This window comes from Periplaneta americana, chromosome 15 (assembly GCF_040183065.1).
Source record: "Periplaneta americana isolate PAMFEO1 chromosome 15, P.americana_PAMFEO1_priV1, whole genome shotgun sequence".
NCBI classification, from domain to species: domain Eukaryota; kingdom Metazoa; phylum Arthropoda; class Insecta; order Blattodea; family Blattidae; genus Periplaneta; species Periplaneta americana.
In genome coordinates this window covers 131,136,318-131,154,368 of record NC_091131.1, presented here as the reverse complement: position 1 = coordinate 131,154,368, position 18,051 = coordinate 131,136,318, and the positions used below count along the sequence as shown (strand labels likewise).

Below are 18,051 nucleotides of genomic sequence, written 5' to 3'. Positions count from 1 at the left end.
CATTATGGAAATCCATGGCTAATGTAAAAATTAGAACAGTAGTTGAAAAAATAAGACCAAGGAAATGTTATTAATAAGCCAACTATGCGGCACTTAGTAAAAAATTACTTCTTAAATATAAACTTAAAGTGTGTCTGTAGCAGTTCAATGTTACATTAATTTTATGTATTAATTGTGTCATGTTATTTAATAAACAAATTAATTATGTTATAATTAAGTTTAAATGCGTACAATGGAATCAATATTAGGCCTACCAAACAAACTTAGTAGCGATAAAAAGTAAGCCTGAAATCGAACCAAAATAGCACTGTCGGATTAAATTGACAGTTTACAATACATAGGATTATGTATCTCATGAGGTTGTTGTATTTTAAAGAAGAGAGGAAAAGCATTAGAATTTACAATATTGTAACGCTAAGATGAAATTATATACTTACAATATAAAATTGAAAATCGTTAATTAAACCAGCTACTATAAACATAATCCAATATTTATCCACGTGGAGCCATAAATATTCTTCAGGGACCGGGCATAATAGATAGAAAGCAAAGCATAGAGATCGTAGGTTATGGGGATGGCCTCAGTCCAAAGAAATCACACTTAGAAAATGTGAAATTAAATCTTCTAGTAAAATTGGGAACTGGTAGAAAGTTACCCCAAATGGCTGCACGTTTTTCTCAATACAGGTAAGACGAATAAAGTTACTAAGCGAGAATGGCTGTGTAAAGTTCAGCAGAATTGTCTCGCCGGCTTAGTGCAAGGAAAACCCATACATTGTGTTTTTCGCCGGCCTTAAAGCGGACAAGGAGCCGGGAAATCCCAACATGCCGCCCGTCAAAAAGCATATTCTTAGTGCGTTAAGAATGCCGACAACTTATGTTTGACTCGTTCTGTACAATAAAGTAGGCTCCGGTATTTAGTACAAAGCTATATTATAGACCATAAAACCAGCTTCATTGTGAAATACTGTATGGTAATAACTGCCGCTCATGTAAATCATTACCTATCAGTAATTATAAGTATATTGTTCATTTATACATAATTATATGTGAACAAGGTGCTTTGATGGGAATCTAGCCTGTGTACTCTCCTATAAGTTATAATAAATAAATAAATTAATTAATTAATTAATGAGCAAGTAAGTAAATAAACGAATAAACAAGTAAATAAACTATTAGATAAATAATCTAAAAACAAGTAAGCAAATAAATGAATAAATAAATGAAGGAATAAACAAACAAATAAATAAATAAATAAAATAAATAAATAAATAAATAAATTTTATATAACGATGCTTTAAATCGCAGAGGCTATTCAGTGTGAAATTCAACGTAACAGTTACCTGCTGCTTAGACCTAATAAGTTTATGGTCTAAAAATGGGATGGGATTGAGATGGAGTTGAAGTCATTGGTCGTTGTTACTACTCGTATGTTTATTAGTTTCGTGAGGTAAGGATTGGAGCAGGAAAAGACTTTGTATGTTTTCAAAGAAAGGGCTCAGTAAAGATGCGAATGTGGATAATTTAATTAAGTATTACACTGCTCTGTCGATTTAGTAGAAAGTCAATGTTCACCTACTCAGATATAAAACGCGAAGCTAGTTCCCTTCAATCGACAAGCAACATCTTTTGGTAAGGTAGAACAAGAAGGTCAAGGTATAGGCCTATTATGGATAGTAAAAAACGAGCATACGGGAATGGGAATTTAAGAGTTGTTAATTTATTATAAAAAGCGAATCTGATAAAACATTAATACGAATTAATTTTATTTCTTAGAATATAATTTATATTTCAAGAAAATGCAATAATGTATTAATATAAGAATAAATTAATGTATATATATAAACTAATAAATAAATAAGTAGAGAAAGAAAGGACTGAGTGAGTGAGTGAGTGAGTGAGGTTATTAATGAATGAATCAATCAATCAATAATGGATTAAAAAATAAAGAAAAAATTAAAATAAATAAATATTATCTCTCCAGCAATATCCTTAACATTCGTACCGTTTTCAAGGCGTTGAATAATATTACTTTGTCAGAAATACTCAGACTTGAAAGTGTTTGTGACGACATGATGCCTTACCGGTATGCGGGGGCTTGGATTCTCGTCAAAACAACAGACTATGTTGTACTGTTTTCTACGTTTCGTAGACTCAAACGCATTCTACTAAATCCACGGAACAGTGTACTTTATACAATAATTGAAGATTGGACATAAAAAAAGGCTGTAAGTGCCAAAGTAATCCTTTCCAAAATAGAATCTATGTTCCTGTTTGAATCCACTACGAAAAGAGGGTAAGTCCCATTGTAATTTTATTTAGAATCTCGCTTCTCCCATAGACCTGCAAAATGAGTGATATTACATTACTACTAGTTGCATTCACAGCCTTTTTTATGTCCAGTCTTCAATTATTTCACTTTTTGAGTAACGCGTGTAATTACAGAGGAAGAATGTATACTTCGACGATGTCCATTTTTTTCAGTGGATCGTTTGCTTACCGGTGCTAGTGAGCAATCCTAATCCCATCCAAGGCAACATGAAAGTATATGTGAATCCCTTGTCTATATACTTGATGCTGTTTATTACAACCTGAAAAACATTTGTGTGTAAATCACAATTCATTACAAATCTTCAGTTTTAGATTATCATTTCACATTTTAAAATATTATTTATAGGCCTACTATTTTCTTGACATTTTGTATACCGGCACTTGTGAATACTTAACACCGTTAGAGATAGGCTATCTATCTATCTATCTATCTATCTATCTATCTATCTATCTATCTATCTATCTATCTATCTATCTATCTATCTATCTATCTATCTATCTATCTATCTATCTATCTGTCTGTCTGTCTGTCTGTCTGTCTGTCTGTCTGTCTGTCTGTCTGTCTGTCTGTCTGTCTGTCTATTTATTTATTCCATCTGACAGGATTAAGGCCATAAGGCCTTCTCTTCCATCCTCTTCCATTCTTGTCTAAGTTTAGAGAGCATTGTACAACTTTACGAGAGAATGGATGCTGAAGAGCATCCATCTTTGTGGACCAGAAGAATATTTTGTTGGTAAATTTGGAAGATAGTACTATCATCATACAGAGTTATTCATAATATAAGTACTGGTTAGGAGTAATGTAGAATTTAGAAGTGTAAACAACACTAAAACGCTGTTACAATACTTTTCCTGAAAATACTTTATTTCAGAGTTATGCCGCAGCGAACATTTATGACCCAGTACATAATGCAGTTAAGTATGAACATCATGAGGGCAATCACAACTACGGGATTCACCATGTCCTTTGACACGATAAATGTGTGTCATTCCTAAGCCTCAGCAGTAAGTTTTAACTTAAGGTTCGTCCACAATGTTTATCATTCCCTCATAGTGTCGCTCGAGCGCAAAATCGTCCTTATTTAGATCTTTTATATAAAAAATAACTGTTTTTCCTTATCGCAAGTTCTTCAATTAAAATTTGTACGTGCTTCAATTTTGTTGTTATTTGTGAATAAATTTATTCATTCGTTCAAAATAATATATTGTTACATATTATCTTATATCTTATGAATTTCATGCAGATATCAGGTGTGGTCTTGCCTCAAAATATTCGAACAACCTTGTTCAATATGTGTACATATCTATTTTAAATCCAGCTTTGTACTGCGGTTATGGATAATATATTATGTTCATACGTTACCTCGATGTATTTCGGTTCTGTTAATATAACGAATAATTCTGGTCCCAACCAGACCCTAGTAATGGGCCCGTGTTCTGCCACTATTCTCTCCATATCGTTTAGATATGCTAATGACAAAAAGAACAAATAATTAACATCACTCAGTTATTCGTAATTGTAAACAATACAGTACAGGAAAAAGAGAAAACATGTACATATACTAACACTTTATTAAATTATATTTCCTTAACACACTACCTTCATTATAGGCTATTGGAAGGCTGATTTGATCAAATTGAAAAGCAAAATGTAACTTTTATTTTGTCCTTAAATTAAAATAGGTAATAGGAATCCATGTGCCTTGAATCCAAATTTGCAATTGAGTTCCTTTTAGGAGAAATCAAATTATTGCATTTTTTCCAAAATAATAAAATTGCTTTCATATTTTAACCCCCGCAATTTAAAAAACTTATAATTTTATAATTATTTTCTAGAAGATTTGCTTTTATAGCTCCACCCAGGAATCTCTCTATTACGGAACCAACAATAACCAGCAAGTACTCTGGATGACTATCTTTCTATATACTGTCTTTTAATTTGAGGTACGTATAAACCCAGATTAAATCTCTCCCCATGCTTGTTGCTCACGGTCTCAAGTTTCGATGAAAAAAAAAAATCCAAATTGGAGTGCACTATATGACTTCTTAAGACATATTTCAGTCCATAACTCCAAAAGTTGTTAATATATTTTCCACCACCTCGGTATAGTCATCCGATCTATAATTTCCAAGAAAATGTTAGCAAATATCTTTGAAAGCAAGCCATGACTCTTATTCTATTTGGATTATTTTTTCTTCAAACAAAGAGTCTCCCAATATCTGTATGGAATTTAGGACTAAAGAAAATGGCTCTTTGTTTTTCTTCACTCACCCATGTAATTTGTTTCTAGAACATTGAAATCTTTCGAAATCTTAATTTCCCCCGTAGGCCTCGGTAACGCAATTGGTATAGCGCTGGCCTTCTGTGATCGAGGTTGCTGGTTCGATCCCGGCCCAGGTAGATGGCATTTACGTGTGCTTAAATGCGACAGGCTCATGTCAGTAGATTTACTGGCATGTAAAAGAACTCCTGCGGGACAAAACTCCGGCACTCCGGCGACGCTGATATAACCTCGGCAGTTGCGAACGTCGTTAAATAAACCATAATTTTTTTCTCAGTTTTCCAACACATTTTTCCCCACAGATAAAGTTAACATTAACTATAGTTCCACAAAACCTCTACTTCCAATTCATACTTATTTCCAACTGTTTTTCTCAATTCTACATTTCCTGCTTCTTAGTTAGCATTGTTGCCAGTTTCCACGACTATATAATCAATATTCATACATGACTGAAGTCATAAATTCGTTGCTGAGCAAGCTTTGGAAGTGTAAAAGAACATAGCCTACATATAAGGTTGAAGTGATAAATTCTCGTGGCGGAGGAAGCATTCTGCACTTGTAAGGTTTCCTGTGTTACAGTCACTCTCAGATGAAAGAGAAAAGCATATTGGCAGCGTAAAAGAAAAGATGAGTGATCTGCTCGTGCTGTAACTATATGTAACGGAACTTGAATCGTGCCTTTGAAGGGTCGTACTGAGTCTGTAGACAAACAGCCATGCACCTAATGTGCAAGAGATAGAATCGGTTAAAGATGTTGCTATGTTAAATGGATCGCCGCAGAACATCCCGAAATGCCAACCGTCCCAACTCTACCAAAAGAATTAACAAAAGTGTTTCCACGGGTTTTAGCAGTTCTATCAGATCAGCAGAATGTAAGGAAAATTCTCGCTCGAGAGCGACTAAAGTATGTTCCAGCCAATACTTGAACGATCTAAGAATTGCATAAAATCCCACATTATAAATTCTGCATGTAACACTATTTTAGAACATGCTTCCTCCACCTACGACAAAATGTGTACACGTAGATTCAAGCTGAAGGATTTCAGCAACAATACATCGATTCTGAAAATCGAGAAATAAAAGCATTTTCCCAGATGATGTGTGCTCTAGCATTTGTATGTACTAATCCATGAAGTAGTGCAGCATATAATTACTTGGCTGGACATACCCCTGAAGCTTTTATGCCAGTTCTAGACTACTGTGAAGTCCATTATTTTCCGAGGATTAAGAGCTCGAAGTCGAAGCAGAGCTACCAATTCACGCTTCTCTCTCTAGTCCGTCGTACAGGGGTTAACAAAAACGAATAACTTATCAGAAAGTTTTCACAACAGATTGAAAGTGGTTACTGGGTGACATTATCCGAGTTTAATTCATTCCTGACGTAATTTGATAAGGAACAGACGGACACAGTGACCGTGTTAAATCAGTTGGGAATTTAGCAGAGAGTCAGAAAATCGCAACAGAGAAAGTACGAAATTGTCGAACATTGTTTCTTAATGTAATGAGTACAAAGAGGCAGAAGATGTTGTAGTATATTTACGTGCCACTGGGTAAACAATACTTCTTTATAAATTTTACTAATAGAATGTATAATTAAAACCGTGAGTAATGATTGTAAACTTTTATTTATTCAAAAATCTGCAGTTTACGGAAACGTATTACTTGCGGAATAACAAATGCAAAGGGATATCGTGGAATTAAAATCTTTCCAGTAAATGGGCTGTAGCAAAATTGTTTGTGCAACTAAAGGGCTGTGTAACTACTAGCTTTGGAAAAATCGTCCACTAATCCATTGAAATCGAAAATCACTCACCTTTACGTCCACTGGTTTAACAGTTTTTCATTAAGCAAATTATTTTAGGGAGTGGTGATTGGAAAATTTGGTTAGGATCTTAAAGTCAATGTCAGTTCACACTTTTCTCCTGTGACACTAAATTTTTCTCCCATAAAAACAACAAAATTTAGCATACATCCCGGTTACATTCTAAAGACTCGTAAGTCTCCACATTTATGTTTATGTTTAGATCAGTTCACAACTTTCAGGAGAATAACCATGTCTGCTTCCATAACCACAATATAAGACATTGGTACCCAGAGATAAACGCTTCCGTTGTGTAAGCAGTATGGATTGGCTTTACTTAGATGAGTCTATGATGAGACGCCACTCATCAGGAATATATTCTCTAGCCGACTGAGACAATATTAAATATCTACAGTAAAGAAGTTTACCTTTTTCATAAAAATATAATGACAGACCATGATCACACTTTCGGTAGACCGATATTCAGTGGCCTACTGAAGAAGATTCCATCCTTATAATGAAGAACAAAGTAGATCATTTTCGCATTTTATGGGATTTAAGTGTCTTACGAGGTCGTTTAACTCTGAATGTGAAATTAAATAGAGTTCTTGGAATTCTAGAAACTCGCAGTGAGCTACGCTGCTAGCTGGAAGTGATAAGAAGTAGCCTATAGTCTGAGGGGAACAGTTTGACGTCTTATCTAGGTCTATTTTTCAGGTAGCTTAGGAATCCGGAGAAAATAATTATGTTTAACGGGCACAATTGAGGCGGTAGACTGAAAACGGGCCCATTAGTACCTTTTTTTGGGAGAATGCTTAATTTTATTCTCCGTTTTAAAATATATTTTCTTACGTAGTTTCGCTTTAATATCTTGTAGGGTAGCTAATTGGCTGAACCCATGCACTCTTGTAGAACTCAACAAACATCAGTGAAGTGACTGTGAGTCTATCCAGGATGTGCACTAAAGTGTAAACTATACTCTGAAGATAAACTTTGAAATGAGTGTGAATCCATTCTAGATTAATACTAAATAGCCTGTAATCTGTTTTCCATACCCAACAGACATTCTTGATTTTTACGTTTTCGGTACAATGTATGACGTAACTATGAGATATATATTTACTTAAATTATTATGAACTTATAAACCTTTGTAATGTGCGCTGTTCAATGCTAATGTTTAATTATTTCTGCTAAAATATAATCATATTGAAAGCGTTTTGATAAAATAAACTTGTTCTCTGGAAAAGGCCTATAAAATGTTCCAATAATATATATATATATATATATATATATATATATATATATATATATATATATATATATATATATACTGAAGACGGGATGAGTTATTTAAGAAAAACTTGTAGACAAATATTATTGTAATATTATGCAAATTGTTATTTCGATAAAAGTGCGTTCAAATCGCAATTACATAAAAATAAATCTTCCAGTCATTGTTTTCTCGAAACAAGACTTTTGCTTATGGGCCCTTTTCGAGGCTACCGCCTCAATTATGACTGAAGGCAAACCTGGATAGACTATGGAATGTTTTTTTCTAAAGAAATTCCAGAGACCAAAGTCAAGCAGTAGTAATAGAGATAGATTATCCGAACACCAATAGGCAATGAAGAATGAGTACCTTTAACCACTTTCTCAAATATCGAATATCTGTTACAGTATTTGCCGTGCTCACCCACTGTAAAAATGCATATGCTTTCTTAATTAAAGGAGAAATATGTTTTCTTTGAGATCTAGTATTAGTAATAGTCGTCTAAATTCAACAAAATGGTCCGGAGAATTTATACACTAACTGCGGCTGTGATTGTTACTAGATGTGATGTTACTAATCCTAAACCTAATACGTAAGAAAGACTGTTGTACCTTGAAACACTTTTCACATTTCATTTATTTATTTTTTTTAATTTTGGGAAAATAAATTTTTTAAATGTAAAAGTCCTTCAAGTAATTATTTGAGATTCCTTTACAAATTCCTGTACCTATTTTCCTGTTTTGCAGATCTATTAAGGATGAAAAAAAAAATGACAAGATATGTAATATGTTCAACGGTACAACAGGTTCATGTACCTTGGAACATACCCTCTTGTATCTTGGAACACATGGAATATAGGTGGGAATATAGATGTAAAATCTCATAATCATATTTAAAATGTATTTGCCATTATAAACAAGTGCAGGCTTCTCTGATTGAGATTTTATTTTCTGGAGAAACCATAACAGATTCAATAGCTTTCTTCAAGGCATCTGGATCAATTGGGGGCCTCTTAACTCCATACTTACTTCGTGGCATGATCTTCAAACAAAAAAAAAAAAAACCCGATAGTATCGTGTACCTTGGAACATGTTCCTTGGTACAAGATGTTTTGTGTTCAAAGGTATAAGAAGATGCACGTTTAAACAAATGTGGCTGCTAAAACTAGAGGTTCGAATAAATCATGAAAATTAACATAAGAGATGTCATTACTCACCAGACGATAGGGAACACAGCGTTCTTGATTGATAGTCACAAATACAATTTGGTCTTGCGTTAGAAACATATAACAATGAACGAATTATTTACTTTTTGTACTAAAAAAAATGTATTGTCCACAGAACTCACACTTTGCAATAAATCAAGCCTAAACTACGACCAGAGCTACCTAGCGGCTTTCTCTACAATCTACTTCAGTTTGAGTCCTCTAGGTAACAGCAAAAATAAGAAACAAAAAATGTTCAAAGGTACGCTATATTCAAGATACAATAGTCTCCCCTAATGTTAATGTTAAATGCAGTCTTCTACTGTTTATGAATATTAAATCACACCTGCAATACTTTAACCTTTACAATTCAGTAATAATTATTGCGATTGGGAATTTTACAAAACACTAAAATATTTTGAACCATGTCAAGATATGACATTAGACCGATTGACCTTTCAAAGTATTTGTAGTAACAGGATAATCCTATTGACATTCCTCCAACAATACAATCTAGTGTGCGAGCCAGACTCTTTCTGTAGGTGAGATTATCGAAAAGAGGAATTACATACTCTTCTTCTGGTCAAGAAAAAATGGAGTCGTCTTTGATGTTTTCCACTTCCCTCCACATCGTAGATTGGACAGCGGAAGGAAAGAGTTCCACATACTATTTTCCAAAAAGACACACATCAAAATTGTTTAAGAACCAGACGAAATTTTATAGAAAATTCTTTGTATACCCAAATAAATCATAAACATTAGGTATAAATAAGTGAGTTATTTATTTGTCTATCTACTAGAGACCATAGCAACCAGTGTTTTCGTTTATTGAATTGGAATTTCTTATTTTACTGGCTCAGATCAGTTTATTGGTAAAGGAGGAGTTTGGTAACGTTGACAGTAAAGAACTATAAATACAGATCGGTATAATTGAAAATGGTGGAACACAAAATGATGCAGCTAGGGCTCTCAATACTGGAAAAGACATACTATCAAGAATGTGGGGTCGAAATCGCGAATTTGGCAGTCCAGAAGAACGATGCCGAGATGAACGCAAAATTACAGCTGCCTGACAAGGTAGATTTCTGTGCCTAAGAAACTTGAAGGAAAGGACGTCAACTGCTAACATGTTAAGAAATGCGTTGCAGAACGTTGGGAATATGGTAAGGAACAGATTGCATGAAAGAGGTCTTAATGCCCGTTGCCCATTGAGGTGTCCAACTATTCGACGTGTCGTGGAAATTGAGGTCTGTTAATCTGTGTGACATTATTCCTCTCCGGACCATGATAGAACCTCTTTGGAATTTGAGAACCTCCTGTGCATATCTTATCTCTCTGCTGCACCTGGTCATCTCTATACGCGTATTCTTCTGGAATTTGGTTGTATAGACCGTAGCATGATTAATCGATAAAGAAAACCTGATTCCATTGATGATCTGCCCACTCACTATATTGCTGATACCACAAAACTTGAGCTTCTATATTTCCAAAGATAGCCGACGAAAGACCATCATCATTTGCTCTAGAAAGTCACATAGTGGGGAATGAGTCGAATTCTCGATTTTAAATACCGTAGGATGGGAATCGATGCATTAGGTGAAACGAAAAAAAAAAATAAAAATAAAAATAAATAAAAAAAAGACATTCATTTTCGATTCAGGGCACACGAAATCATATAAACAAATTGCATTGAATTGGGACAAATTCATGTTGCACAGTGTTATCTGATGATGATAATAATAAGTAACTAATGATGAAATTAGAAGAAATAAGACTATGTTTCGTACTTGGAAACTTAACTTACCTTCTGTTTCCGGTCCAAACTCAAATATATTTCCTAAAATTGGTAACAATTTAGGACCAGGAATCTTTTCTGAAAACTGCATCATATACTTAGTTTTGGCTCTCATGAGCATATACAAAGCCAAAACTGCAGCCAGAATGACGCTCAGCACAAGTGTTATCATCTTGACCTGCACAAAAATAAAATGATACTTCTGGAGACTAAATATCACATCAAAATGTGTCATTTTTGTAACATTGTGGCTCTGTAGGGAATGCTATCACTTTTGTATATGCCATAGGCCTATTATAAATAATGGTAGAAGTTTCTAGATTACACATTATGTTACAACACAGCTGTTAGTACGGTTAAGTTTGTTTTCGATGTGATACAAATATGAGTCACTATTGCACGCAGAATATGTAGCATCATTGTCATTATATCAAATTATGATATAATTAAGAGAAATAACATTTTGGTATATTGTAATGACAACTTTATGTGTCACTCATATTAACTCGAGATATCATTATGAAAGTCCTTCAAATAGGCTACGAGTATTTTAAGAGTGAGGCCTGGTAGGGGTGATTTGTTACTAAAGAAACCAGAATTTTGAAGTCTTGTATGTAAAGAATTTGTGGTGAGCCACTAGTAATGTGAGGTGAAATTGGCTTCCTTAACAGTTGTTTGAAAGTTCGGTAGCAACTTTTGATTTAAATGTCTTATTTATTGATATTGTATCAACTACGAGGTTATCTAGTGTTAGTAAGACTGTGGTAAGGAGCTTATATTTAGCCAAATGAGTCAGGATTCGCAATGGGATTATTAAAATTCTCGTTACCAAAAAAAAAAAAAAAAAAGAGAAACAAATCGATTAATTAGCACAAGAGGAATTCGAACCACGTTAAAACGCAGTTTCAGGTCACGTGTGCATCTCGTTTTCACCTAAGCAATGTTGATAGCTCAGAAGCATCAAGGAGATTTGTGTAAATAGTAAAGTTCTGTGCCAGACACAAACACGGAAGTATACACACTAATTTTGTATTGACAATTAAAAATAAAACAACAAATATTTTTGTGGTATTTTAAAATAAAGGAAGACTGACTGAAATGTTTTGTCTGCGTGTTTCCTAACTTTTGACATATCTTAAAATGTTTGAGATCACTTTCAATTTCGGTTTGCTTGAAAATTTCATAATATTATATTTGCAATAATATTTACATAAAACACTTATTGCTGTTACAATTTTATTTCACACTGTTTAATAATAACCTATACCATGTTTGAAGATGAACGACAATATGCTACGAAGTCTTTTATATTTCTATTGCATTATTATAATTATGTTTCGTTAAAATATTTTAAATAAAGATTATAAATGAGCAACCTACATATTATTCACAACGACGAATATAGTCTCATTTTGGCTTTCGTACGAAAGGTTTGCAAGGTTACCTTATAGATCAATATAACAAATTCTTAGACGAAGGCATAAACATGGGTCAACTTTGGGAAAATTTTTAACGAATAATAACCGAGACCACCTCCAAGTACGTGCCATATAATGTAGTAAAAAGTAATTCGTACCCGGAATATTATACAAGATATGTCAAAATAACTTAAGAAAAAGGCTAGGCGAGCGTACAACAAAAGAAATGTGAGTTCCGAAAATTTCCATAAATTGAAGGACCTAACCAAACAATTAGAAAGGGAAAAGAAAAACGCAGAAGAGAACTACCTGCAAAATTTATTGAAAGAAGGCGGAAATAACAGGTAGGTTTTATAATTACATGCGTAGAAGAAGGGGGAACCAGGAATCGATACCAGTTTTCAGAGACACTAATGACCAAATAATTAAAGGGGACAAACAAAAATTAGATCTATTGAACTCAAAATTTATTTCCATTTCCAATAAAAAAGAGATAAGGATTATAATCGAAGAAGGTGAATGCACAGAGTTGTTCGAAATAACGGCTAAAAGATTACAAAACCGAAAATCGTGCGGTCCAGACGATATTTCTACAGAAATTATAAAGTTAGGAGATGAAGCCATGATACAGTGCTCAATGCGAATTTTTAATATATCAATAAATAATTGTAGTATCCCAGATGACTGGAAATCGGCTATCATAATCCCCATATATAAAGCAGGAGACAAAAGCGATGCGAACAATTAGAGACCTGCCAGTCTCACATCAGTTATTTGCAAAATAATGGAATATCTAATAACACAATATATTCGCAACATTTTACAAAATAACGAATGGCTGAATAAAAATAAATACGGCTTCGGATCAGGGTACTCTTGCGAAAGTCATATAACATCCTTAATACAAGGTCATCCGATGAAGTTGATGTGGGGGCGGGGGAGAAAGGATGGATGGAGTTGTGATCGATTTCACTAAAGCTTTAGACGTAGTGCATCACAAAAAACTTTCAGAAAAACTTCCAATAGATAATCGAGTAGTATATAAATCCTTAGAAAACAGGATCCCAAAGTATGACTTGAGGCTTTCCCGGCGTTTGATATAGAATAACTCTTCTCGGGTTCTCAGCCAGGTGAGTTGGAGATTAGCTTCCAAGCTTTCGACGGCTAGCTCTGCATCTTCAGGGACGAAGTAATGTGGGACGAAATCGAAAAAATTGAAAAATCGAAAGAGAATTGGGAGGACAAATTTAAAAGGTACGCAAATCCCGTCCTTGCAAGGGGTTGGGGGCTGTACAAAACTAAATATGTGAGCCCCAAGCCTGTTGGCCACTAGTATCACTCCGGGTTACGCTGCTCCAGTGAAGGAGCTCTAGAAAATTTTGAAGGGGAAGCCGAAATGGGACGTAACCTCTTAGGTACCACATACGCGAGGGGGACGGAGATTTGATCAAGTGATCACGGGACGGGGCGAGGAGGAGATGGCTGGTGTTTGCCGTTAGGATGGCAAGACGCTGTCATCTGTTTTTCGATGACAAGGCATGTGAAGGCCGTCGGAAGAAGCGCCATGAAATCTAAATCTGCAATTTGAGAGGTGCAGAAAACAAAGATCTGATGTGACAAAATTTTTCTTTGTTAACCACACACAATAGTACACTGGAACAGCTTACCTGCGGCATTGTTTCAGGGTGCTCCTCTCAAAATCAAAACATTTAAGGAAAGGTTGAGAAGATTAGACTTAAAATTTAATTCCAGGTGCAATATAATTATCTAAGTTGTGTCATGTAAATAAGTTAATATGTAATTAATTAAGTTGATATGCATTCAATTGAGGTGACTTGTAATTACTTAAGATTATAATAGTTGGCTGTAATAGAAGTACTTATAAGTTAGATTTACTTTTGCTTATAGTAGGCGTTATTATAGCATAGTTTTTATTTATAGTCCTAGGTTTATTGCATTTATTTATTTATAGTTAGAATTAAATTTATGTTTATTTTATTTTTATTGCTCCAATTATTGTAATTTTATTACTGTAATTATTGTAATGTTATTACTGTACCTATATTATATATCACTGCCATGGGGTGTATACGCAATTGTAGTGTAAATAAATAATTACATACATACATACATACATACATACATACATACATACATACATACATACATACATACATACATACATACATACTCGTACATATCTTTCCTCCTGATTCACACTGGCAAAAAGATTTACAGTACTTTAAAAAAAATTGTATATTACGATACAAAGTTGGGAAGAGCTTTTTACAAAATCGAAGAAAGTTTGAAAAACGAACAGAACGAACTTTTTAATTTCCGATATTTTCTAATGCATTTCACAAAACGTGTATTGTACAACATTTTTTGCACGATCATAATTTTTTTTAATTTTATTGCAAATACAATATACTTTTCATTGAAAAATTAGAGCAATATTATTCCAAAGCCTTCTCAAAACTGCATTGTAATGATAACTAAGTAACAATAAGTGCATTGTAATGGGTCTAGTTCAGTATATTTTTATGTTGTGAAGAATGGTTTCCCAAGCAACAAGTTTCTGTGTGGGAAATGTAACTTTCAAGGCCTAATAACAATAGCTGTAAATATAAGAAAAAAAAAACACGATCGTGCAAAAAATAATTTATCAGCAGGGTATGGTTACACTGGAAATGTAAAACAATCGACCTTGGATTTTGGCTGTTTATGGGCAACCTGTATTCACAACTGCGTATAGGCCTATCAACTTTCGTCAGAGGTTAATTCTTGAACTCTGGATGGCCCCAGTTTAAATGAGATGGTCAGTTTTTGCGAACAAATGAATATCGTGTATCATACGTTTCAGAGATCTACAGATCTTGAAAATTGAAATGGAGCGGAGATGGCCAACTTTTTCGGGTTTGAAGGCTACTTTTCATACAGAAATCATTGTCGATCTGCTAATAAATTAGCGATAGAGACAAGTACACTATAAATTATAACACAGTGGGGTATATAAAACCAATATCATAAACGTCACACGACATATTTAATTTTATTCTAAAAAGAATCAATGTTGTAACATCTTTTTTATTTTCTCAAAAGTTTTCGCATGTTATCAGGCACTTGACACTGCAGTTCATCAAATTTATTTATTGTTTAATTTATCTTTTAAAGAAACATTTCTCTTCTTGCTGAACATAGCTCTGCACACTGCAGTCTATAAAAAAAAACATTATTACTTTACTTTTTCAAACAATGTTTTACGTGTTGCTGGACACTTGACACTGTAGTCCGTCAATGAGTTTATCATGTTGCAAGTCATACAATATCAATGTTTTTAAAGTTGTGTGTGATAAAGGACGCTCATAATTTTGATGACGGCCACATAAAGCCTACTTAATATTATGATGCACGAAATGTTGTGGGAGAATGGAGCTAACTAACGTAGCTGGCCTAGGGTCACAACGTTTTAAGATACTCCGCTGAACACAATTCTCCACACGTCAGACTGATTGAAATTTGTCTGTAAAATACAATAAACCCTGCATGATCTGAGAAACAACTGTTCATTAATTGCAGAATATGACCCGTCTTTTTTCCTCATATTTACATGGATGCAGTGTTCACACGTTTGTTTCACGACTTCATTTGCGTGACTCCCAGCCTAAGGGTACGGACACGTTGACGATGGTAGACTAGCTGGTAGAGTAGCTGGTAGCGGTAGTGGGGGAAATGAATCGCTAGAATCATATGACACCGCACACGTTGACTCATGGATGGTCGCTTTACTGCTAGCTTTCCAGCACGCTGTAAGCTCCAAGAATGGTTTCAGTCATTCTTTCAAGCTTGCAGCGCAAGTCTCGGCGTGGAGCAGAGAGGCATTGGAGAGGTGATCTGTGGACCAGGTGTCAATGATGACTTGTGTAATTAGTAGAGACGACTTTTATCAATTATTTGTGTAATTCGTGCTTTTTAATTTACACAAATTTGTATTCTATTTTAAACTACGCGCGTGTGATTTACTTTTGAAGTTAATTGGCCGTAACTCGGTAACCAGTAAAGATTTTGAGGAGCGGTAACTTTTAAAACGAATTTCCATTCTTACTCAACATTTTTCTCGCTTTGACCCCCCATCTAACGTGAAAAACAAAAAAGTTTACCGCTTACCGCAAATTTTTTTCTGTGAGCAGATCACTTCAAAGTTAGTACTTTTTTTCTCACTTTTAAAAACAATATTTTGACTTCGAATTGTTTTCTATGCTTCCCTTGGACATTGACCTAACAATACAAAAAATTGCAGCGCGATTGTTTGAATATCATAGATGCTACGACGTGATAAGTTAAACGGAGCGGGAAATATCATTCTTGATTACTCAGACTATCAGCCAGCGGCCTGTCAAGCTCCGCCTTGAGCATACCGCTTGCTTCACTCGTGGTGGGAATCCTGTGTCAGTGGTTGTAAAGTTTTAAAACACTGCACGCATTGGATGTAGAAAAGTGTATTGCTCGTGTAAAAGACCTGCCACGACATTAACTTTTCGTATAGATTCAAAACTGGAGGTAGAATTTAATTAATTTTTTAATTACAAACTACTAATGAATTCGGATGAATGGACATCGTCGTTCACCAATAGGCCTGATTTGCAGTCTTCGACCTCATTTCAAGAGTTTAATCGCTTTCTTCTGTATGTGCCTTAATACCACGAAAAATAAAAAAATAAACAAATAAATAATAACTAATATCAATAAAATTATTGAGAATGTTCACTAGGCACTATTTTGTAAGAATTGTACAGTTTACCTCAGTGTGAGTATAAGCCGTTCTTCCTGCAAAATAGGACTCCCTGGCAATTTTTCCAAGCCTTCTGTATGAAATCTTTGGTTAAATAGAATCGAAAGTTTCGATTTCCACTCTCGGGTAGCTAATGCATTTTTCTGGAAAGTTCCGCAGATATTTAAAAAGATAATATTCACCAAACGCAACCCTTTATTATTTATAGGATGAAGGGAACACTCTCGAGAAAAGAATTCTTGTAATAATAATCACTTTGATTCTGCACTGTCTAATAAATCAAATTCGTCCTCACTACTTGAATCCCTTGCGATATCAAGTCTACACAGAGATTCCAAGGAGATGACCTAATCAGCTGTGAGTCAGCTGAGAGATTAAAGCGACCTGCAAACAAGCTCCAATTTGTGCACACCAAGCTTCCTTGTCTTTCATAAACACTGCTAGCGGAGCCTGCTAGCTTTAAAGCTAGGCGCCAACGTGTTCGTACCCTAAGGCTCGTGCAAGCACAGCGGTTAAGATCGGTGAATGTACGATAACTGTACTGTGCTAGTTGTTTAGTTGAATTGTTACAGGATTGTTTCCTTAAGATATACATTCTACTTTGATCTTTGAAACGTTTGACAGACGACATTCACTTGTTCGTAGTCTTTGTTTTCTTCGGAGTAGTCAGCTGAGTTAATATTTATAACAGTTGTGATCGTCAACCAACAGACCTGTATCACAGTAAATACTAATCCATAGCGCGATAGCCCATGATGGACGAAGGCCGACTAACCGACTGCTGACCTCACGTACACATGCCTCAGCAGAGGTGCGCGATGATCCAACTAGTACGAGGGTAAATTGCGTTTAGCAAGATGATCTATTCTGTCAGCCGTTGTAGCTGATTTTAGAAACTGAATTTCACTACCTAGCGTAACTTCATAAATTCATTACGATGCTGGGTGGACATCGATCCCATACACTGGCCGAAATTTAATTAGAAAATTCTTTCCCCATTACATCACGAACCCCTATTAATAAATTAAACTGCAGTTATAATTCCGGAATCAAGTTATAATGACGTAAAGCATTTAGATTAACGCTCCTATGGCTGCAGTTAAGATTAAATGACACAAAAGTAACGCCATCTTGTCGAATACACGTGTGCCCGTATG

General features: G+C 34.7%; 1 protein-coding gene across 2 annotated transcripts in view; it reads right to left on the bottom strand.

Annotated features, from left to right (window-relative positions):
- Window positions 1–18,051, bottom strand: part of LOC138715334 (cytochrome P450 4C1-like) — a 73,125-nt gene that overhangs the window by 36,869 nt on the left and 18,205 nt on the right. For both annotated transcript variants that reach the window (XM_069848144.1, XM_069848145.1), the window contains exons 2-4: window positions 10,694–10,862; window positions 3,695–3,801; window positions 2,501–2,591 (exon numbers count right to left, since the gene is read on the bottom strand). In XM_069848144.1, the coding sequence (XP_069704245.1) occupies window positions 2,501–2,591; window positions 3,695–3,801; window positions 10,694–10,856 (361 nt within the window). In that variant the 5' untranslated portion in view covers window positions 10,857–10,862. The remainder of the gene's footprint in view (window positions 1–2,500; window positions 2,592–3,694; window positions 3,802–10,693; window positions 10,863–18,051) is intronic.